The 25,724-nt window shown below is 37.8% G+C and overlaps 1 protein-coding gene across 4 annotated transcripts in view; it reads right to left on the bottom strand.

The window, feature by feature from the left end:
* LOC143039938 (kinesin-like protein KIF3B) overlaps positions 1–25,506 on the bottom strand; it is a 70,637-nt gene extending 45,131 nt beyond the window's left edge. For all 4 annotated transcript variants that reach the window (XM_076210389.1, XM_076210390.1, XM_076210392.1 and 1 more), the window contains exons 1-9: positions 25,371–25,506; positions 9,956–10,059; positions 9,179–9,286; positions 8,873–8,997; positions 8,599–8,734; positions 7,227–7,379; positions 5,449–5,611; positions 1,952–2,084; positions 1,295–1,485 (exon numbers count right to left, since the gene is read on the bottom strand). In XM_076210389.1, coding sequence (XP_076066504.1) covers positions 1,295–1,485; positions 1,952–2,084; positions 5,449–5,611; positions 7,227–7,379; positions 8,599–8,734; positions 8,873–8,997; positions 9,179–9,286; positions 9,956–10,044 — 1,098 coding nt within the window. In that variant the 5' untranslated portion in view covers positions 10,045–10,059; positions 25,371–25,506. The remainder of the gene's footprint in view (positions 1–1,294; positions 1,486–1,951; positions 2,085–5,448; positions 5,612–7,226; positions 7,380–8,598; positions 8,735–8,872; positions 8,998–9,178; positions 9,287–9,955; positions 10,060–25,370) is intronic.
* Between the last annotated feature and the right edge of the window lie 218 nt (positions 25,507–25,724).

The raw sequence follows: 25,724 nt of genomic DNA, 5'->3' as shown, positions 1-25,724 counted from the left end.
TACTGTGTGTGTTGTATGTTGCCGTTTGGGGTTGAGGTTGGGGTGTTAATGGGGAAGGTATAGGATCTGGGTTAGAGGGGGGGAAAGGAGAGATTGGGGACAAAGGAAGGGGAGTACTGACTGGGGATAAGGGCAAAGGGAAATTGGGAGTGGGTAAGGGTGCTGGCTGTGGTTGGGGAGGTGGGAGTGGGGTTACTGGAGGGCAGGTAGAACATGTCCAAGTGTTTGTGTATTGGTTTGTGTCAGCAAGTGTTGTACAAGTGAGGTGGGCCCAGTTTTTGCACATATTGCACTGAACTGAGCCCTTTGTCTGTCTGCTCGAGGTAATGGGTTTAGAGCATGTTGGGCATGTGTATTTTGTGGTGGGCCCAGGATTGCTCTCTACATCTCCGGCTAAAAGTAGAAGAAGAGGGGTGATCGCCGGAAAATCAGCCCTTGGTGCAGAAAAAACGTAACATTGCATGTTGAGAAAAAGGATTGTGGTACTTCCCAAGGCAGTCGTAGCTCCTCTTGGGGATCGGTGCCACCTGCGTAGAGCCGGTGGCCAGGGCTGGTTGCCGCCGTTTGGCCCCCCAACTCTTGGGGTTGGGGGCCAAGGACCTCTTACATAAGTTCTTTGATGTTATGATCTAGGTCTAGTGCAAAGATATCATTTGTAAAGAGGTTGAGCAGTGCAAGTATTGCACCCTGAAGGACTCCACTGTACATTTTTTTTATAATCCCAGAGAGCTAGTCATTTTTGGTTACTCTGCATTCTCTTTCTATTAAGAAGCTTAGCTTACTAGCCATTTCTTGATGTTGTGGATATGTCCCAATGATCTTCTTATAGTACATATCAGAGGATTGTCAGATGCTTTTTGCCTATTGCCATTATAAGTGTTTTTTCTCATGTTTTTTTTTTCTTTTTTTACTAAATCCCTCTGTTACTTGTTGAGTGATGTTTGTGAGAGGAGTGCTGGTGGAGTGGCTTTTTTTTAACTCCATGTTAGTTAGGAGAGGTGGGCACATTCACCCTAACACATGTAAATATTTTTGAGTGCCTTCAACAGGCTTCTTCCTATTCCAAACATTTGTTACATGTTCCACAAAGCTTCTCAATAAACCCTATAATACACTTTCTCCAAGTCCACAAACCCCTCAAAATATCTTTACCTTATCCTGTTTAAAATAACCTAGAATGCCAATAAATAGTTCTGTCATCACCCACACAAAATATATCACCATGTAAAACTTCTACATAAAATGAAGTCAACAAATACAAAGAAACACTCAAAACTGAAATAAAAATTCTTACCTTTAACCGAGCAATTTCTTGCTGATACTCTCTTAATATTGCATCTTTAGGATCTTCATTAACTTTCGGCTGATTCTTGATATTTTTGGCCCTATTGGCATACCTGAGCGTAGTTAATGTTTCATCATAGTTATAACTGGCTGGACCAATATTAGCCACCATAATGGTTTTTGAATTTCCACCCAGAGAATCTATAAAAATAAAGTAAAATTATAATATTTCACAAGAAATACATTCCCTCACAAACACCAAAATTTTAAATTTAGATCTTTAGCTATAATATTCTGACAACTACCATGCACTTTAATTCAGCACATAGAAAAAAAATCCTCTGATCCAAAGACCTATCTCAACCAAGCTTTTGAACAAAAACCTTGGTCTTCAGGTAACATATTCTGTTTATTCTCTATCAATTCTGAATTGAGTAAATTCTATTTCACTTACAATAACTTTCTGTAAAATGAACAACACTTTAAGAAGATCTGAAGAGACATAATCTGAAGAGATATGGTTTACATATTTTGTTCTAGTATGAACTAAAGCAAAATCAGTACAGGGACAAGGCTGAAGGGGTCAAGTGCTCCAACATATATCATAATCACTCCTGAATTACAAATGATTAATACATGAACAAGTATGTCTACTAGTGCCACTTACCTTGCAATAAACGAGTGAGTTTTGAATCTCTGTATGGGATGTGCGTGCTCTTGCCATCAACAAGAGCAGAGATGACATTACCAAGTGCAGACAAGGATAGGTTGATCTTTGTGGCCTCTTTCAACCTTTCACCCTGTCAACCATAAAAGAGTGTATGAGGTTAATGTATTAGTGTTTGGTGGTCACTCCACCAACCAACAACAGAAAATTTCATTAAGCACAGGCTACAGGAAAGCAAAGACTGAACAGCAACAGTCATTAAATACATACATACATATGATGATGATAATGATTTGGTTTAATGTTGTGAACTCCCCCATCAGGAGGCTAGGACAGTGCCCCTTACAGAGGACTTTGTAGTGTGAAATTTAATTAACCATGTCCTCAGTCCAACTTACTTGCGGCAGGGTTTGAACCACCATCACCTTGACCTCCACTGCATAGTGTGGCACTCTAACCCATTCGGCCAGTAAACGTATACGAAAAGGCCTTTTCCCCCTTATAAGGAAAGTGCCAGGGTCAAAGCATACACCCACCCTACACCTACCCCATACCTATCCAAAAATCTATTCACTGTCCCTACCATCTTAATACCTCATGGATGAAGAGTCATCCTTGCACCTTGCCATTCTGTTCAGGTCAGAGGCAATGCAGCAAGACACATATCATTTGTTTATGTCAGAGTAATATCTACTCATAAAACATGGACTGAAAAGAGCCTCAATTGATGAAGACTTCCACTCAGACTAGTATCCTGAAAAAATTATCATGATTTTGCCAGAGCATATCTAAAGTGCTGCATTGTATCAAAAGTATGAAGTCAATTTATGTGATAAGTTTCCCTTCATATAGTGACCCATATTCTTGTTTGCTTTGTAATGATGGTCCCCCCTCGGCTGAATACATGTTTGTGGTATAAAAAATATCACTCTCTTCACAACTACAAAACATTATACTTGGCTCTGACACACAATTTTAGCTATTCATCCTACTTAAAAAAGGAAGCTCGCTGGTAGAGCAGGTTAGGGCATCGTTACTAGTGGCGAAGGTCGAGGGGATGGCGGTTCGAGTCCTGCCACCAGCGAAGTTGAACCAAGGGCATGGTTCATTAAATTCCATGCTACAAAGCCCTCTGTGAGGGGCACCGCCCTAGCCTTCTGATAGGGGGGAGTTTGTGACGTTAAAACATATAATAGATACGCGCGAAAAGAAGCGCGGTGCCACCATCTCGTTGGTACTGTTTACAATGCCATATTTTGTGACCCGTTGTACTTTGTTTGGCTTAGTTTGAATGCTTTGAGCATTCAGTGCATGCGCAGAATATTCAAATTATCTTGTTATTGTGCAAGTGTATGCCCGATTCTTCAAAAGCATACAAATATTCACCAATTCAAACGCAAATTTGGTTATCAACCTCGGCAAATTAGTTTTTTGAGTAAAAATATTAAGGTAAGGCACCAAGAAAACAATATTTTAATGTAAGAAAAATATTTTTTAACCTATTTTCTACTGGATATGAGCAGCTCAAGATCATTGGGTATTATACACTTGGTGATTTGTTGACCCAAAAAACCTTCACATGCCAAGTTGCATGTGCACTGAATGGCCTACCAGCTCCAGCACTTGGCCTTCAAGCCAAAAATTTCATAAATCAATCAATCAACCAAGTTGCATGTCAATTGGGCCAGTGGTTTGGATCTTATTATTTCTAAATTTACAACAGTTGCCATGACAACATGATAGGTGTTAGTAAGAATGGTATAAGAAGAAGGTCCTGCAATGTTAATGACATGCTCAGGTGATTTATTGACCCATAAAATTTATTGGTCAATAAATCACCTGAGCATGTCATTAACATTGCAGGACCTTCTTCTTATACCATTCTTACTAACACCTATCATGTTGCCATGGCAACTGTTGTCAATTTAGAAATAATCAATAAAATCCAAACCACTGGCCCAATTGACATGCAACTTGGCATGTGAAGGTTTTTGGGTCAACAAATCACCAAGTGTATAATACCCAACGATCTTGAGCTGCTCATATCCGGGAGAAAATAGGTTAAAAAAAGTTTTCTTACATTAAAATATTGGTTTCTTGGTGCCTTACCTTAATATTTTTACTTGGAAAACTAATTTGCCAAGGTTGGTAACCAAATTTGTGTTTGAATCAGTGAATATTTGTTTGCTTTTGAAGAATCGGGCTTTATGATAAAATCTTCACATGCCAAGTTGCATGTCACTTGGGCCAGCAGTTTGGATTTTATTGATTATTTCTAAATTGACAACAGTTGCCATGGCAACATGACAGGCATTAGTAAGAATGGTATACGAAGAAGGTCCTGCAATGTTATTGACATGCTCAGGTGATTTATTGACCCATAAGACCTTCACATGCCAAGTTGCATGTCAATTGGGCCAGCGGTTTAGATTTTATTGATTATTTCTAAATTGACAACAGTTGCCATGGCAACATGATAGGCATTAGTAAGAATGGTATACGAAGAAGGTCCTGCAATGTTATTGACATGCTCAGGTGATTTATTGACCCATAAGACCTTCACATGCCAAGTTGCATGTCAATTGGGCCAGCGGTTTGGATTTTATTGATTATTTCTAAATTGACAACAGTTGCCATGGCAACATGATAGGTGTTAGTAAGAATGGTATAAGAAGAAGGTCCTGCAATGTTAATGACATGCTCAGGTGATTTGTTGACCCATAAAACCTTCACATGCCAAGTTGCATGTCAATTGGGCCAGTGGTTTGGATTTTATTGATTATTTCTAAATTGACAACAGTTGCCATGGCAACATGATAGGTGTTAGTAAGAATGGTATAAGAAGAAGGTCCTGCAATGTTAATGACATGCTCAGGTGATTTGTTGACCCATAAAATCTTCACATGCCAAGTTGCATGTCAATTGGACCAGCAGTTTGTATTTTATTGATTATTTCTAAATTGACCCATAAAACCTTCACATGCCAAGTTGCTTGTCAATTGGGCCAGTGGTTTGGATTTTATTGATGATAATCTGAAAATTGACAACTTCATGGTTGCCATGAAAAGGCAAATATGGTATAATGGAGATGTCTCACATTGTTTTTGACATGCCCATGTGATTTGTTGATCCATAAAACCCAAGTTTTCTGAATTTTAATCAAATTTGACCAGTGGTTTAGAGTTAATGTGTATTTCTTTACCGAAATCTTTACAAATTACCACCCTTAATTCTAACATTTTGTTATGGTAAAGTCTAGCCAAAAATGCGGGCTAAAAAAATAATTCAAAAAATCATATCTCCCTTATTTTTCAAGCTATTTCAAAAATTTAAAAAGCATTTTGTTTCTAATAAAATTGCATTTCATATGCAAAAATAATTTAAAGGTTAAAAAAAAAAAAAAAATTGTGCCCATATCTACATATAAAGAAAAAAAAAAGGCAACCTTAGACAAACAATACAAGTAACAACACAACCACAGTAGTTAGCATACATACCACAGTGCCTGTTTTCGATTGCCTCTCTGACCCAGCCAGGTCTACCAAATTGAGCTTTCCCACTCGTATTCTTCCTCTTCCATCTGATATAATCTCTGAACATTCTATCGTTATTATAAATATAGCATGAGATCTTGAGCTATGAAGATTCATATTGGTTGCCCTGTGCATCAAAATACAACAAATCATATTAATACAAACTAAATATGAAATACAGATAATAGAACTGCAAAACAGAAAGAAGACCTTCTGGTCTAGACTGAGAGTATATAAAAAGAAAAAAGTATCTGTCATAGATATTTCAATGTAACTAAATCTATGAATTGCATTACATAGATTGTGACCATCAATTTATCACTAGTATTTCTAAATAGCATGAGGGATGAGGAGAATGGGAGGGAACAGAAGGAGAGGCAACAAATGGTGGGATGAAGTGGTGAAGGTGGTGGTTGAAAAGAAGCAAGTATACGAATATTGGTCACAAATATGTTCTAGAGCAGTGGTTCTTAACCTGGGGTACCTGTACCCCCAAGGGGTACGAAACCTTGAACCTGGGGGGTACGAGACATGATAGCCAGTGCAATGGTACTGTATATTTACAATGAGAAAGCAGACAAAGTTTGTATCACCAATCCTTTTCATATGTTTGCATTGTATTTGTATTGGATGGGGGTACGAGGAAATTTTCTGAGATATCAAGGGGTATGGGCACTGGAAAAGGTTAAGAACCACTGTTCTAGAGGAACAGGAGAGGCAACAAATGGTGGGATAAAGTGGTGACGGTGGTGGTTGAAGAAAAGAAGCAAGCATATGAATATTGGTCACAAATATGTTCTAGAGGAACATGAGAGCTGTAGAAGGAAGAGAATAAAAGCAAAATGCAAGGTGAGGGAGCCCAAGAGGACAACAGATGTAAAGTGTATAACAATCAAAATAAAAATAAGTAAATAAAATATATACATACATATACCAAAGGCTCTTTTCCCCCTTACAAGGGAGGTAGTCAAAAAACAAAGGCACAAAAAACACTCCCACCCATTCCATCCCTGTCACACTCCACCCCCCTCCCTCCCTCCCTCTCATCTTGGCACCTCCTGGATGACAGGTCATCCCTGCATCTTATCCACTGTCCTGGGTCAGAAGCAGTGTCACAAGACACAGCACATCCACAGCAAGGCTGCTTCATCAAATCAGCGACCCCCCCCCCTCTCCATCCCCTCATGCAGGAAAGGAGAAGATGGGGAGAAATCCCTTCGGGTGGCATCAAATTTTTCTCACACATACTCCCTCTCCCCCCCACCCCCACCCATTCCACCTCATGCATCACATCATCATCCATACACAACCATTCTCCATTTACTCCTACTCCTGTCTTCTGTCCTCTCCCATCCTTCCTCAACAGACATTCCCCTCTTCCCCAATGCCCCTTTTACCCATCTATCCATCTCACCCTGGGTCGCCCCCTCATGCTCACTCCTTCCACATCCACCTTCTACACCTCTTTTACTAGTCTTTCTTCACTCATTCTTTCCATGTGTCCAAACCATCCTAATACTCCATCATTCACCCTATCTCCCAGCTCCCTTTCCACCCCCATTCTCCTCTTCACCTCCTCATAAATAGAATAACAATAATACAAAAGATTATTTTGAGAGAACGTTAAAAAAAATGAAGGGGTGAGTCAGGTAGAGAGGAAAACATAAAGGAAGTAGATAGACAAAGGATTATGAAAGTGAAGATATTTTAGGTATTTCTTTAAATCTCTAAGTAGTACTCACCCAACAGCTCTATTCTGATTACCAACTGTCATTACATGCTGAATTTCATTAACACTTTTGCAAACAAACTGCTGTAGGTCCTTGACATAAACACCGGTATCTGGACGTTCCTTCAGTTCCAACCGCTTCTTTTGGTCTTTTCCTAACAAGTCTCTGTAATAAAAATTAGAGTTCAATAACCTGGATAGTTACAACTCCCATCAAAAGAATATGGTCAACATTTTCATTCCATCTTTCTCCTCATCAGCTATTATCTACAAAGTATATGATGAAATTACACCCTTTCATCCCAAACACCTGTGTTCCTTTCACTCCTATGCAATGACTGCACTTCATCACTTTTCCACATTTTTATCACTTTTCCACATTTCTATTTGTCCGTGCATTCCCATGACTTCAATCAACCCCATACACCCACCTTTCCCTTGGTCTACCTTCGTTCTCATTCCCAAAACCACCGATTTGTACATTTTACAGGACTATTTTCAAAAGAATGCAAAACTTGGTGGTGCCACAAGTGAGAGCATATAGACAACAATATACACATATAAATGACATAGCAAACACATTATCTTGTGATTTAAAATATATCAAGAGAAGGCATAACAAGTGGCATTCAGTGAGGTAAAAAAACAAAAAAAAAAACAGTTGGAGTTTTCATTCTCTATGTTCCTTCTTTACCAGGACTTCTTCAAGGAATAAGTCCAATTGTCTTTTATGTTTACCTCACCACCCTGCCACTCATAACATCTACTACTTCCCCTAACCCCTTCACCAATGGCATACTTCACATACTTTAATCTAATTAACTCCGGGTTAGGGTATGTTTCCATTTAAGTTGTTAAGCTACCTAAAATGATTTGTTCACGAGGCACATTTTACAATTTTGTTCTAGCTAACAATGTATGATTCAGCCCAGCTTAATTGATACCAACACAGAAAAATGATAAACCTGATATCTGCCCGCAGATTAAATTTTCATTTCATTCTGATAAGCCCCCTTCTATGCTACCCTGCATTAGATTACATCAACTGATGGCAGCTTCCCAAGCAGCAAAAAATACCTTCTGTTTTTCTGTCAAAGCTCTTGATCTCAATACTTTTTCAGGACCAATCACACATGATTCTCAATCAACCAAATCTAAAAAACTTCTCATATGCCACAGCTGGTCACCCATACCCATCCTTTCAGCATGCCCCACATCATCCTTCCTAATCTATTTGTATATATATTATATAAAATGGTGAATATATAGCTAATTCTTGGCCAAGAGTCATCCATATGAAGTATACATTTCAATCATAGCATTTCGACTCTATTAATGAGATTTTTTTCTTTATTCAATCTTTTACAATGAAATCTTTTCCTTACCTAATTTCTTCCTGGTAGATTTCCAAATAAGCAGCTCTAATAAGGTACTGTTGGTTTTTGCTTCGTGCAATGTGGTTGAATATGTGTTCAAAGGAATTGGGTATGACTCCTCTCTGGTCTGGATCTTCTCGAATTCCTAAATTGAATCACACAATAATGAATCATTTAAATTATCAATTACAAAAAAATGTCTATTCCTAGGAGTATATATGTATCTAAACATCTCTCCAATATAAATAATATTACTCCTATTACAAGGCTACCATTATCTTACCTTCCATTGTATAAGTTTTCCCAGTACCAGTTTGTCCATAAGCAAATATAGTTCCATTGAAACCACTAAGAACGGAATCCACAAGAGGTCTGAAGGTTTCATCATACAAGTCTTGTTGTTTAGAGCTAAAAGAGAAGATTTATTGCATCTAATTAATAATTTCAAACACTATTATATCCATAACAATCATTCATTCAACTCTAGCATTAGTGCACACAGCAGTCTAACCTAGATCAACTAAAATATAATCAGTTATATTTCATCTTGATTTATTCTCTTTTCTGAAGAACCCATACAATAACTTACTTCCAGTCATAGACAGCATCATATGTGAACGTCTTTGGAGGATCTGTTTCTGAGCCTTTGATGTTGCGCACCTCCACAACACCTCGGTCAACATAAACATCCACCACTCTGTTCAAATAGACAATACAAAGAAATGAATTACTATGCCATTTTTCCTAATATAAAAATCCCCTTAAAACTATATGATGTTCCAATTTGGTGATGACAAGTAGACTGTATAGGAGCTCCACTCAAGGTCTGGATCCTTAAGGGGAAAATAAAGACAGTAGCAACTAAGTGATCAAATTAGGTATTTTGTACATTCACTGAATGAGGGCCGGTGGTTATACAAGCTACTCACTTCAACTGACTTGAAATTGTACAAATAACTATCATAAATCTATAAAAAATAAATATTCTAAAACATACATTCCGAAACAAATCCTCTAAAAGAAATGAAATTAAGAACAAAACCCATAATGAGTAAAGTTGATAATATAATCAAGGTGTATATCCAAAACTAACTTCAGCAATACATTAGTAATAAGTATTTGATGTCCTGAAATCATATTCTCCCCTCAATGGAAACAAATTAGTTTCAAACAGAGCAAGGCACAATTTTTTTTTCAGATACAATAAATACCATGAAAACTAACCTTGGTAGAGTGTAGTGAGGAAAAGAAAATCCAAACTGTACTCAAACACTATGGACTATGACCATTTTTATCACTAGACAAACATGATCAGTTTAGAAAAAAAAGAATAAAGAATAGATTTGAAAATAAATTGTTTAGGTACCTTTCATGATTCCCTGCAGTTTCCTGTTCATTCATGGGCCGACACCTCACCACCACCTTCACACTCTCCGCTCCAATGCTCGCCTTCATCTTGACCCCTTGCACCTAAATCAACATGAAGCTCACAGTTAGTCTAAAAATATAATATTCTAATTTCTGTTGTTGTTGTTGTTTTGTTGTTATTGTTTGTTGATGATAATGACAATGATGATCATCATGATGATGGTGATGATGATTACAATAATAATACATGCATACATACATACAGACATATACCAAAATATCCCTTCCCTTATTAGGGGATGGTTGAATCAAAGCATAGTTACATCTTACAACCATCCCGTACACATCCAAAACCTATTCGTTGTCCTTCCCATCTAAGCACAACTTACAATATTACAAATACAGTATTTAAATACCATCCACTACATCAGACCTCTAGGACTATATCCATGAATTGCAATCTCTCATCTCACTAACAAACCACATACTGGCAGGTGATCTGAACACACAACCCAATTTGGCCAAATATACAACAGACCAAAGAGGAAATAGAATACTGGAACAAGAATACTGGAACAACTCCCTAACCACCTCAACACCAAGTTCTAGCAACCATCCTACCAGGCAACCTCCTCAACATGACCAACAAGCAATATCCCCTAACATAACAATGTGCTCACCCTGCCTCCAAACACACACAAAATGGAAAACCATACATGATCTTCCCTCAGACCACTTTCCAATAAAGGTCACCACAGAACTAGATGGAAAATATAACCTATCTACAAGAGAACATTTATAAACTACAATAATAATTATAATAACAATGATAATGATGATGATAATATTACAGTGAGTCCTCCTTATACGGTAATTCTTTATCCAGTAAATTCAGTTACGTTATTTGGTAATTACTACCCTCAATTCTATTCACGGTAAGAAAAATTCACAGATACAGTATCTGCTAGATATTTTGAAGAGGAAAGAGCAGGGAGAAGGTATATCTGCCATATCCTACTATTACATGTTATAATGGGTTTGGTATACGGTAATTTCATTTTGCGGTAAGGTTTTCAGGAACATATACTGTATGTACCATATAACGAGGACTTACTGTAATAATATTAATACATAAATACACATACCAAAGGCTTTTCCCCTTACAAGGGTGGTAGCCAAAAAAACAAAGGCAAAAAATCTACTCCAACTCATTCCATCCCAACATACTCCACTCCCATTCACCACCATCCCTCCCTCTTATCTTCGCTCCGCTTGAATGCATCTTGCCCTCTGCCCTGGGTCAGAAGCAGAGTCACAAAACACAACACATCCACAGCAAGGACGCTTAATTAAATAGGCAAGCCCTTCTCTCCATCCCCTTATGCAGAAAAAGAGGAGACAGGAAGAAATCCCTTTGGGCTGCATCAAATTATTTTTTCACATACACTCCCTCATCCCCCACCCACTCCCTTTCATGCATCACAGTATCATCCATACACAATCATTCTCCATTCACCTCTATCTTCTGTCTTCTCCTGTCCTTCCTCAACAGACATTTCCCTCTTTCCCAATGCCCCTTTTACCCCATCCATCTCATCTCATCCTTGGTCACCCCCTCATGTTTACTCCTTCCACCTCTGCCTTCCACACCTCTTTTACTAATCTTTCTTCACTCATTCTTTCCATGTGTCCAAACCATCCCAATAAATAAATACATAAATACCTAAATTACCAAAAACTCTTTTCCCCTTATAAGGCATATGGCTGAGTCAAAGTACAAACCAACCTTTCACTCATCCCCCAGCACACTGCAGAGGCAATGCAGCAAAACACAGCACTTTCATAGCAAGAACCTACTGCCAGAGTTGGTTTACCCAGACTTCTTTATTACATGGTGGCCTCTGTCCTATCTGTAGGCAAGAACATCCCTTCCTGCCATGTCATTTTCTCATCCACTTATAACCACTCTCCATCCACACCTATCTTTTGCACATTCCTCCTCCTACTACTTTCAGCCAGTGATATTGAGACAGTACCACACCAATGAAATACAGACAACAGTCCAAAGTTTCTCCCCCAAAAATGTGTTAAGCTTCTGTGAGGCTGCAGGCTTTCCACTCGGTGATACTTGCAGCAACAATTATTGTTATTACTATTACTACAAAAAATAATAGTGTCAACATTTGTCTCATCAGTTTAAACTTAGTAAAAACAAATGGCAACAGAATATTTTCATTTCACTGTTCCTGCACCTACATACTATCAATAAGTGCATTGTGTGAATGGCATTTTCCCCTAGTTTGAGTACATATGGTATAGGATGTTTTCCAACTTTGCCAAAATACTATCTTCTCACTGTGGTTTCAAAAAAACTTTTCTAGCTAATCTATGATAGGAAGGGTTTGATTATGGCAGTGAAAGGTGCCACAAAAATTATAAAGGTATAGGAAAAGAGAAGATACAAGCAGCACTGAAAGCAATGAAAGCTGGTAAGGTACCTGGGTTAAGTGGTTATCACATGGAGTGTCCCCAAACGGAGGAGCAGTTAGATTGGTTTAATTAATAAGATTCTTTATTATGTGCCTATAGGGAGGGAAGTGTGTCAGTGGATAGATGTGCATGTATACAAAAGAAATGGAGAGAAATATAAATGTAGTATTTTTAGAGAGATCACTGTTAAGTGGAATTGGGAAGAGCTGATAAGGGTGTTAATTGAGGGATAATAAATCAATCTACTGCCCTGGCTTCAGAATACTTTCAGTCATTCATGGCTGTACAACAAAATTCCATAAATCCGAGATGATCCCATACAATCCCCATATTAAAACCAAACAAAATACCTGAAAATCCAATATCTTGCAGATCAATCTCATTACAATTCAATGTATATATTGGTAAAGACCCCAAAAATTCAAGGCCTCACTTTTGATTCTCACATGACCTTCAGTTCTAACCTCAAAGACCTGACAATGAATATCAACAAGAAAATAAACATACTAAAATAATTCACAGGCAAATGCTTTAGACAGCAGAGGGAAACTATATTCACAGTTTAGTTTGTAAGCAGCTCATAAAAAGTACACTCAACCATGCCTCTACAACATGGCTTCCATCAATAAGGAAAACACAGACACCTTACAATTTATTCACTGAGAATAATAGCAAGGAACACCAAAACCACTCCAACAGAACACATCACAACACATCCATACAAAAGCTCATTCACACTCAAATCACGAAACAAGCACTCCAAGACTGACCACCCAACTCCAACACACCCCTTTAAACATTAGCTCCAAAGAAAAATTCCTCCAAAGAGAAGCAAGAACCACACTTGCATGACTGCATTCAAGTCACTATCCAATATTATGACAATACATACAAAGAATAGGCCTGACTATGGAAACAAACTGCTCCAAATACAACTATCCCACAGAAGATGCTTCACACCTCACCTTTTGGACTGCTCCAACTTTGCTATACAATATTTTTTCCTTGAATAACTAAAGAATTAATCTGGTAGCTATTACCAGTTACCTAGGAGCCATGGGTCTCCTATACATGACTTGGGGCAACAGATTGGTTCACCAATTAATTGAATATACCATCAACCATAAGTATTTAATTTTGCTGTGTTTAGCACTGGATTGGTAGAAAAGTACACTATGCTGCCAGACAGACCCACTATACTCCAGGAGTGCCAATAATATATATATATACATATACAACTAGATCCTTCCCACCTTGCAAGGAATGTGGCTAAGTTAAGGTTTACACTCACCCTTCACTCATTCCACACCCATTTGATGTCCATGTGAATGACAGGTCATCTCTGTTCCCTATTCACTGCTCAGGTAAGAAGCAGTGGAGCAAGACACAACATATTCTACAATTTGACTAATCTAGTAAAAAGAATAAAAAAAATGAAAATAAAAATAACCTTTTCAATGAAGAGGCACTACTTTTAACAAACTTCAAATTTGTAAATAATAGTGAAAGTAGTTAAAAAATATGTAAAGCCCTCCACAGATTTATATCTAAGTGAGAGGGCAGAAAATTATAACATTCCAGAACCACACCATTCGGATATTTAACCCTTCTTAGGTAAAGTGGGGTCAGACAGACCCCATACTTTTTTGTTTTTTACTTTTAATATACTAATATATTACATATAGATATGTACTCCCATATACCTTCTTGATCAGTGGAGTAGTTTAATGGGGTGATAGGGTCATTCCTGAATCTTGCTCTATATAAGCTTTATAGAACTTTTGAGCCCGTCTGACCCCACTTTACCTGAGGTGTGAGTAGCGTGGGGTCTGTCAGACCCCACTTTACCTGAAGTGTGAGTAGCGTGGGGTTTGTCAGACCCCACTTTACCTGAGGTTTGTTCATGTCATATAAATGTTTTATCATTTATACTTATGGGTAAATAATATTTTCTTCTTTTTTATCTCATATTATCATAAAATGTGACATCTCGCCACATTTTAGGACACCTCAGCCACTCTATTCCCACACATACTACTGTAATTTATTCCATCCTTCCCCTTTTTTAGTTCAAATCTAATTTGTATTACATATTTTGTATCACATATAAATATTCAATATTTTCTGTTCTGTTAATAATATGTTTCTTCTCACGCTATTCTCATATCATCATAAAATGTGACATCTTGCCACATTTTAGGACACCTCAGCCACTCTATTCCCACACATTCATCTGAGTTTGATTTAATCTATTCAATTTATCTATTTAATTTATTCCACTTTCCCTCTTTTGATCACATCAATTTTTATCACAATGTTTAATTTCTTTTCATATTATGGTCACGCTATATTCATATTATCATAGAACATGACATTCCGCACGGCTTTTCTCTTTGACACAACCATGGCACTTGTGTCACATTTACCTGACAAGAAGAAAAAAATTGTGCAGTTGATCTCCTCAATGCACCAACAACCTGTTATGGATGACTGTGGGAAGCCAGAAGTCATCTTGTATTATAACAACACAAAAGCAGGGGTTGACGCGTTTGATCAAATGTGTGCCCGATATACGTGCAGCCGAAAAACCAAACGGTGGCCTTTGTGCATAATGTACAGACTGGTCAACGCCGCCGGTGTCAACTCCTATATCACCTGCAATGAAATGAGGAAACGTGATGGACAGGTGGAACTTTCATCATGCCGGAAGTATCTGTTTGAGCTGGCAGAAGAGATGATACGGCCATCAGGGCTGCGGAGTCGGAGTCGGAGGTTTTAGCTGGAGTCGGAGTCGGAGGTTTTAGCTGGAGTCGGAGTCGGATTTCTAAGAGTACTAGGAGTCGGAGTCGGAATTTTTTATACGACTCCGACTCCTTAAGTCCAATAAAATTATTTTTTTAACATGGTTTCCCTGTTTGGTTTTACCAGTTGCACAATTTAGCAGTTTTTGTATGGTTTTGCTTTTATTTTTGGAGGCAATAGTGAGTGTGTGAAGTGTATATGTACACTAAGTGGTCTCTCCGGATGGAAACAAAAAACAATCCATCAATAATAAAAAAAAAAGAAAAATACACAATACTGACAAGCTATCGTTGTCAGTCTGGGTAAAAGTGTTTGTGGTCATGTATTTGTAGTTGTTTCCTGTAAGGAGAGTGAAACTATATATATATATATATATATATATATATATATATATATATATATATATATATATATATATATAATATTTTGTACTATACTGCAATGCTTTTACTTCAACATAAATAATCATCAATTCATGCTGCCACCATGTGATGCATTGTGTGGTACTAGTACTAACTAATGTAAACAAACAGCTGCAGATTCTGCTTAAAGCAGTGTCTCCCAGTGAATTTTCTTTTCCTTCATTTTCAGTAGTTTTATCACATTTTCCTTTAATAGAAATATGCTAGATTATGATAAAGCTACTTCAAAATATGAAAATCATACATTTATCAAAGAAATTTAGTGGTTTGAAATATACAAAATAGAAACAGGCTACTGATCATGGTTACTAGTGAATACAATAGGCCTACAAGTGAAGCAATGAAAAATAGAAATCAGAGTAAAGAAAATCACGAACCATTTTAATCTAATTCAAAACTGATTATGCTATAAAGACAATTGCAAATTAGGCCTAAGTGTATCAGATATTTTTGCTTTAACCTATAACCATAATTCTATCTTATCTATATACAAAAGGCTTTTTCCCCCTTATCAGGGAGGTAGCCAAGTCAAAAGGCATAAACCCACTTCCACCCATCATCCCTTCCACCCTCACATCTTAGCTCCTCGTGGACGACGGGTCATCCCTGCATCCCGCCCACCACCCTGGGTCAGAAGCAATGCAGGACACAGCACATCCACAGCAAGGCCGCTTCACTTAATTGGCGACCCCCCTCTCTCCGTCCCCTCACATAGAAAACGGAGGACGGGGAGGAGTCCCTTCGGGCTGCGTCAAAGTATCATTCATACTTTCCCACTCCCCAAACCCCCCCATCCTCCCATCCCTTCCCTTTCTTTTCATCACAGTATCATCTATACACAGCCCTTCTCCACTCATCCTTATCTTCTGCCACCTCCCTTCCCTGCTCCACAGATATTCCCCTCTTGCTCAACGCCCCTGTCACCCCATCCATCCATCTCATCCTCGGTCGTCCTCTCAAATTCACTCCCTCCATCTCTGCCTTCCATACCCCTTTCACCAGTCTTCCTTCATCCATTCTTTCCATGTGTCCAAACCATCCTAATAGTCTTTCATCAGCCCTCTCAGCCAACTCCTTTTCCATCCCAGCTCTCCTTCTCACTTCCTCGTTTCTCACTCTATCCAGCCTTGTAACCCTCACCATACTTCTCAGACATTTCATCTCAAACACATTTAAACTCTTCCTCTCTGCCTCTCAAACCCCATGCCTCTGTCCCACACAGCACTGTCGGCACAATCACCCCTTCATACAATCTCCTCTTTGCATTAATTCCCAAATGTCTATTTCTCATTACTTTTTTAAATCCCCCAAGGCATTTGTTTGCTTCTCTCAATCTACAGCTTACCTCTACCTCTACTCCTCCCTTTGCAGCCACATATGACCCCAAGTACCTAAAACTATCCACTTCCTCCAGCCTCTCCCCTTTAAGACTTACTTCCAACTCTCCACCATCCTCTCCTCTTGTACACCTCATCACTTTACTTTTACCCACATTCACCTTCAGCTTTCTCCTATCACACACCCTCCCAAACTCAGTCACTAACTCTCCCAATGCCTCCTCTGACCCTGCCACAAGTGCAGTGTCATCAGCAAACAGCAACTGACTTACCTCACACTTTCCTCCATTTTCCGCAACCAACTCCAGTCCCCTGCCCATTTCTCTTGCATTTACCTCCCGTACCACCCCATCCATATACACATTGAACAGCCATGGCGACATGACACATCCCTGACATAATCCCTCCTTTACCTCAAATCATTCACTCTCTCCATTTCTGATTCTAACACTGGCTCTACTACTCTCATAAAAACTCTTGACTGCTCTTAACAGCTTTCTCCCAATACCTGTCTGCCCTATCATAAGCCTTTTACAAATCCATAAAGGCCCAAAAGACATCCTTACCCTTTCCTAAAGCTTTCTCACAATTCTGTCTTATCACAAAAATCTGATCCACACAGCCCCTACCTCTCCTAAACCCACACTGCTCCTCACCAATCACTTCCTCTGGTCCTCTCCTAATTCTCTCAGTTATAACCCTCCCATACGCCTTCCCAACTACACTCAACAAACTGATCCCTCTGAAACTACTACATTCACACTTGTTCCCTTTTCCTTTGAAAAGCGGAACTATACATGCACTCCTCCAGTCCTCCGGCACTCTGTCCTCCCATAGAAACACATTAAACAACCTCACTAACCAGTCCACTATTACTTTACCTCTCTTCTTCAGACACTCCGTATAACACCCATCTAAACCAGGTACCTTACATGCTTTCATAATTCTAATAACTACTTGCACCTCATTTTTTCTTATTTTTCCCTCATTTTCCTCACCCATCACTGTCATTTTCTTTGCGCCTCCCACTGCTTTCACCATTCCCTCCCTATCCTCCTCTACATTCAACAGTTCCCTAAAATATTCTGCCCATCTTCCCCTTATCGCTTCCTCTTCCATTATCATCTCTTCATCTTTGCCTCTTACCTTTTCTTCACTACTTGAATCAACTTCCCTTCCTCTTTTAATCTCTTAATAGTAGTAAAAAGAAAATATTTAGGCCAAATCTTGTACATTGTGTAATGTGACCTTGGTAAAGACAAATATTGATATACTGGTATACGGAATAGTCTGTAAAACCCTACTATTGATAGTAGCCTATTGAGTGACTACCGGACCTTAAATATTACCTACAAGATATACAGTTTGCATGATTTGGCTATGTTTCTTTTTGTAGGAATTGGTAAACAATAAGCATTAGATGCAAGAACAATTTAGATTACTTTGCCAAAGTTTCCTACTTTTCCCAGTGATGTAGCCTCGGCCAATTGTAAGGTCCTACCTGTTGTATGATAAATGCTGATTATGAGATAGGTTAACCTAGCGATTCTTTAGCAGTTTTTTTTATTTTTAAAAATTTGATGAAGAGAGAGTATATAGAGAGTATATATATATATATATATATATATATATATGTATATACATATATATATATAGATATATGCAGAGAAAACCTATTTATTTTGGTACATGTTGTTTATTGGGTTCTTTAAAAAATAGTAAATAGATAAAAATAAAGAAAATAAAAAATTAAACTAATGAATTAATGAAAAAATTATTCTTTTATTTATATTTTTTTTAATTTTTTTTTTTTTTTATTTTTTTTTTTTTTTTTTTTAATTTTTTTTAAAAAAGAAAAGAAAAAAAAAGATGATCCCAAGATAACCTTATAATCCACATTTACTTTTCTTTTTACCATAAATTGTAGGGTCGAATTTGTTTTTCCTAGACTATAGGCTGCCTCTATTCATAGGGTAGTCTAGGACTCTAACCTATATTTCTCATAGGCTAATCTAACCAACCAATTCAGCACATTAAGATGATATCAGTTTACCCTACTTATACAAAATACAAACTACTATTTTTTATTTGCATATTTCAATTGAGTAGTCTATAAGTTCTATAATTATGAATAAAGCCTATTTCTTTAATGTTTACAAATAAGAAACTTGTATAGATTTTAGCTTTAACCTCGTTATTAACGTAATAATACTGGTAGATTCAAGGAACATATAAAATATTTTGCTATAAGAAATTTTTATAGATTGAATTTTTAACCTAGTTATTAACGTAATAATACGGGTGTATTCAAGGTACAGTACATATATTTTGTTATATTCTTGAAAGCTTTGTCTGAATTTTTACCATGACAGTAATTGGCAAGCCAACAATAGCTGTAAAATACTGTCTATAGATGTGCACTGTGAAATAATTTGTTGCTATTGTGCAAATAGAAAGCAGTAGGTCTCATTATTCCAAGTTTAAAAAATCTAAAAAATTTGATACGTTTGTGTTGAGAAAATTTAATAACCATCCAGTATAGAATAGTTTTATAGCTAGTTACAGGATATGTACCATTTATAGAAGTTTCCAGAATGTAGTTTGTATTAATATTTCATTCATTCTATACTATGGGAGTTATAGCCAGTGGAATGTATTTCTATCTTTAATAACTACTCAATAAATATAATTATTAATTCAAATTCCTGAATAATTTGTCAACTGTCAAGTGACAGAGATGATTTGTATCTTTAGATCATTTAAACTAGCTACTTTACCTTTGTTGACAGTCTAATTAATTCAAATTATGTTAACATCTAGAACTCCATCATGTACACACGTACATGACAGTGTAGACAATAGTATATATCCACTACGTATGCACTATGCACGTACGTCTTCATGTATGTAAAAGTCAAAGGAAGTGCCCTGAGATAAACTTTGACCAGTCTCAGAGGCCAGATAGGAATGACATTAGAGCATATGTCATAGCATTTGATGATGACTGAAAAGGGGAGGAACAACAGCAGATATGAACAGTGTGACTATGCACGTACGTCTTCATGTATGTAAAAGTCAAAGGAAGTGCCCTGAGATAAACTTTGACCAGTCTCAGAGGCCAGATAGGAATGACATTAGAGCATATGTCATAGCATTTGGTGATGACTGAAAAGGGGAGGAACAACAGCAGATATGAACAGTGTGCACAGGGGAAGGTTTTTTTTTACAAAAAGTGGAGCATGTCGACAGGAGACCTTTTGGTCCATAACTAAGGCGGATGTAAAAAAATATAATAATGATAGATACATAAATAAATAAAGGTTATGATAATATAAATAATGATAAATAAAATAAATGCATAGGTATACTTGAATAATAAACAAACAGGTATATAGTAAATGAAAATAAAATGGCAGATAACTAATAATAAATGAAAATCAAGCAAATAATAATAAACAAACAGACAAGTGATAACAAACAAATAAACAAATAATATAAAATATATGGCAGGCATTACAACATCTTGTTTAGGTATTTATCTAAACGATTCATAAAGCTTCGAACTGAACTACATTGCACTGCCTCTGCAGGAAGTTTATTCCATTCATTAATTACACGGTTAGCGAAGTTGTCTCTCTCTTTCCTGAACTGATTCCTGGTTTTTATGATAACATGGTGAAATTAATTCTGCAGTAAGTACTAGGTAGGGCATCCTCCATTAACCTTTCCTCATCATGATTTGTCACATTTTTTCCTAATATTGTGACAGAAGGTTTATGAGATTGGACAAATGAAATAACAGATGATTTCTTTTTTGGGGGGAGGGGAGGGGCACAAAGGAAAAAGAAAATATCTAGCTTGAAGTGGCAACTCTGCCATGACAGATTTGAAAGTGCTCATAAGCTGGTAGATGACCATGAGCATAAATAATACCATTATATATTTGATATATATATGTTTACACGAATGTACGTGCTTGTGTGCATATACATATATAAAGCTGGTTGAGTGTATATGTGAGTATATTTATCATACAAGTGAATGTTTCACGTAAAAAATAATATACATGAAAAACATTTATAAAATGCTTGCTGAATAGGTGTGGGAGGCTGGTATATGGATCTGCAGAATAGATTTCGAAATAGGGGTCAAGGAGTTAAGGAGTCGGAGGAATCAAAGGAGTCAGAGTCGGACCCTATATCATCCGACTCCGCAGCCCTGACGGCCATGGGCAGAGGAGAGGATGAACTTCAAGGGGATGCACAAAAGTGCTTTGATGACCATCAGAACGGTCTTTGGCTTGAACATGCCCCATCAGCGTAGAGCTCTCATACGTCATTTTGCACAGACGAGCCATCTTACATCTCACCTTGACGACCGACGCACCATTCGACGTAAGAAAGACTTCCCCACAGACTCAGACTATACACCCTTCATAGACAGTCAGACAAAACTCATAATGCATAATCTCAAGCACTCATCTGCCTGTGGCCCTGATAACATAAGCAACATCCACCTAAAACACTTTGGACCACAAGGTATACACGCACTCACAAACATTGCAAACTACAGCTATTCACACAACACTATACCCGACATCTGGAAGCATGGTAAAATAATCACCATTCCAAAACCGAACAAAGACCCAACAATCCCAACATCGCACCGCCCAATCACACTTCTCTGCACCCCCTCTAAAGTCATTGAACGCCTAATACTTAAACTTGTCACACCATATATTACCCTTGATGACTCACAACACTGCTTTAAACCAATACACTCCAAAAACACTCTTCTGACAAACCTCACACAAAGAATTATTTGTGTCATCAATTCAGATAGGCCCCACCACAGAACACTTCTTATAACATTGGACATTAGTAAAGCTTTTGATGACCATCAGAACGGTCTTTGGCTTGAACATGCCCCATCAGCGTAGAGCTCTCATACGTCATTTTGCACAGACGAGTCATCTTACATCTCACATTGACGACCGACGCACCATTCGACGTAAGAAAGACTTCCCCACAGACTCAGACTATACACCCTTCATAGACAGTCAGACAAAACTCATAATGCATAATCTCAAGCACTCATCTGCCTGTGGCCCTGATAACATAAGCAACATCCACCTAAAACACTTTGGACCACAAGGTATACACGCACTCACAAACATTGCAAACTACAGCTATTCACACAACACTATACCCGACATCTGGAAGCATGGTAAAATAATCACCATTCCAAAACCGAACAAAGACCCAACAATCCCAACATCGCACCGCCCAATCACACTTCTCTGCACCCCCTCTAAAGTCATTGAACGCCTAATACTTAAACTTGTCACACCATATATTCCCCTTGCTGACTCACAACACGGCTTTAGACCACTACACTTCACAAACACTCTTCTGACAAACCTCACACAAAGAATTTTTGATGGCATCAATTCAGATAGGCCCCACCACAGAACACTTCTTATAACATTGGACATTAGTAAAGCTTTTGATGCTATCCCCCGCCACAACCTAACAAATAAAATATATAACACAGACATGCACAATAACACCAAAAGATGGCTGGCCAATTATCTGGCAGGCAGGAATGCTCATGTGTCATATAATGGCCAATCATCGCACATCAGAAACATTAAGAACGGAGTACCACAGGGCTCAGTTCTATCCCCCACATTATTTAATCTATACATGCATGACTTACCCACGCCAGACACCTCAGAAATACAAATCTCTTCCTACGCAGACGACATAACAATCACATGCACACATCGTAACACAGACAAAGCTGCAGAAATAATCCAGCCTTACCTTGACACACTCAACACATGGTTCATCACAAACAGACTCAAAATAGCTCCAACCAAATCTACAGCAACACTTCTCACCAACTGGACAAAAGAACACAAATACATACCTCATCTCTACATCAACAACACTCTAATACCACACACAAACACACCGAAAATTCTTGGTGTAACATACGATACATCCATGTCTTTCAAACAACACCTCACAAACATAAAAAACAAATGCACACCTAGACTTAACACACTTAAGTCAATCACAGGAACAACATTTGGACAAAACAAAGAAACTAATATAACAATATACAAACAATGCATACGCTCAGTGATGAATTATGCGAGTCCTGCATGGGCTCCTAATCTCAGTGAGACACACCACAACACCCTTCAAATCATACAAAACAAAGCCCTAAAAACAATTACAGGCTGCACAAATACATCACCTACAGACCATTTACACCATGAAACAAAAGTCCTCAAAGTCAAGGACCACCTCGACATGAGAGGCACACAAACACTTGCTGCAGCCACCACAAACACATCACACCCGCTACACTACATAGCAGAACACCCACACACACCAAGAAACATTAAAACTACACCCAAAGACCTTTATTACGCACAGATACTCTCTTCTCTTCCTCCACAACCACCAAATACCAGCCTCCGGAAACATATTCATAATCATATCACTCACCGCTCCATTAACACACTGAAAGACAACACACTGCTGCATGCCAGACCCCCTGATATCCACCCTTCTGAATCCTCTCTCTCACGAAAGGACAGAGTCCACTTGGCCAGACTGCGATGCGGTCACCACCCAGCACTTCTAAGCTACCAGAAGAGGCTGGACGACCGTGTTGTGAACAGCTGCCCAGGATGTAACACTTCACCCCATACCATACAACACATAATGGAAGACTGCATTATACACAATCATGCACGCAAACAACACAACATACACTCTATAAAGGATTTGTGGGAAAACCCAGTTTCGGCTGTGGCCTTCCTTGGGGAGACGGGACTGCTCGGACAGACAGTCTAGGGAACGACAACAACAACAACAACATGCCCCATCAGCAAGCGGATACCTCTTCTGTGAGAAAGCGATGTGCCTTGTGTGACCGAAAGTCTGACAGGAAGACCAAGAACTACTGCCTACACTGCAAAAGACCAGTGTGTCAGGACCATTCAACCCCCATCTGCGATGACTGCAATTAGATTCTTCAGTATCACAAATTCCACTTTCAGTATATCCAATAAAATATGATCTTCATTATCACTAGCATTATGTGTGAATTGCTCGACTCATGTCCTCTCAAGAAAACTCAAAACCCTCTGAGACAACAAACTTCCGTCAACGAAGGATGGGGTTTTGCTGAGTCAGGGTAGGAGTGCTTAGAGCCATAAAAACTTATATATAACAAACTTAGATACCATTAAAAACTTATAGATTGTTTGCTGGACCTAGTATCAACCTTCTCTGAAGATTTCATTAAAACCAGTCCATAATTTTTGCGTAAAATTGGTCAAAGTCAAAATAATTACCTCGTTTTTTTTCTTCAGATTTCATGGTTTATGAAACACATTTATTATTCATTTGTTGTAGCTCTGCTTTTCCTTAAAGATAGTTGGGACATTGGTCTCTACAAAATGATGATGACCAACCGCTTCATGTTTCATGTTTTCAGTCAAGCACCCTCTGAAGTCAGCAATATCTTATTTTTCATAATTTTTTTTGTAATTTTCATTAGAATATATGTCTAGCAATTATAGTCACTTTTAAGCATGTAAATAAAAGAATATAAGTTGAAGTACATATGTTTTGATTTCTATGTCAATAAATGAAGTAAAAGTTTTTTTTTTTTGGGGGGGGGGGTCTGTCAGACCCCGCTTTACCTGAATCGTTTGTCAAAAAGACCTTTACCTGTTAAGGGTTAACTTGAAGTTTATGTTGTCCAATGGCTCAAAACCTAATACAACCTAACCTAACCATACCATACCACAGAAAAAATAGATCTTTCAAATAAAAAATAAATAAATTTACATGATACTGGAATAGAACACAGAAAATAATCAACAAGACTGACAATTGAAAGTACTTTCATTAGAAGAAACGTTCCTAAGGAGCAAAAACAAACAACTGAAACATTTATACAGGTAAGAAAGTAAAACAATTATACAATACAACAGACAGTTCTTTAACACAAAGTGCATCCATGTTCCATTGGTTAAATTTAATATGTCATGTTACTGTTGAATGGAAAAGACTTAAATAGTAAGTTCATTCTGTTCCTGCTGTGAATGGGAAAAGTATCTACTATATATATCATAATATGTTTCCTTTAATAAAATTTCATCTAAGTGTGGATGGTGTCTAGTACCCATATTTATATGGACATAAACACTCCACCTTTAGCTTGGGCTGTGTCACCTCTCCTATTGCCCTCCAGCGACCAGCTGTTCTGATCCTTTCTTTATATGCATTTAAAATACTTAAATACTTTTTAAATTAATTAAAAAATGTGTGTATATTACCTTGGCAACTCAGCATTACGTCTTCATAACTAGCTATTTCCTGTGGTATGTTTGAACGAATCCTGTTGAACGATCCTACTGGAATGTTTTGTTTTCCCCTGATAAGCAGACGACAAATTCGTCATACCAGGTTTACCAACCAAGTCAAAATGTCATCATAAAAGAAAAAGACAAAAATCTTAGTTTGGTATTTTATATATATATCAAAATTACTATATAGGTATACATTTATAGTATTTAAGTGTATAAGTCAGTCGCTAGTTTATGATTAATGATTAAAGGCATGCTTTCTGACGTGTAATGTTGGTCATCAATTCGGAATTGATGCTATATTGGTTCTTTGCGTATGAATTT

The sequence above is a fragment of the Oratosquilla oratoria genome, chromosome 27, assembly GCF_046742065.1.
Source record: "Oratosquilla oratoria isolate Oo_2021 chromosome 27, ASM4674206v1, whole genome shotgun sequence".
Taxonomy (NCBI): domain Eukaryota; kingdom Metazoa; phylum Arthropoda; class Malacostraca; order Stomatopoda; family Squillidae; genus Oratosquilla; species Oratosquilla oratoria.
This window is presented reverse-complemented; position numbering and strand designations above follow the sequence as displayed.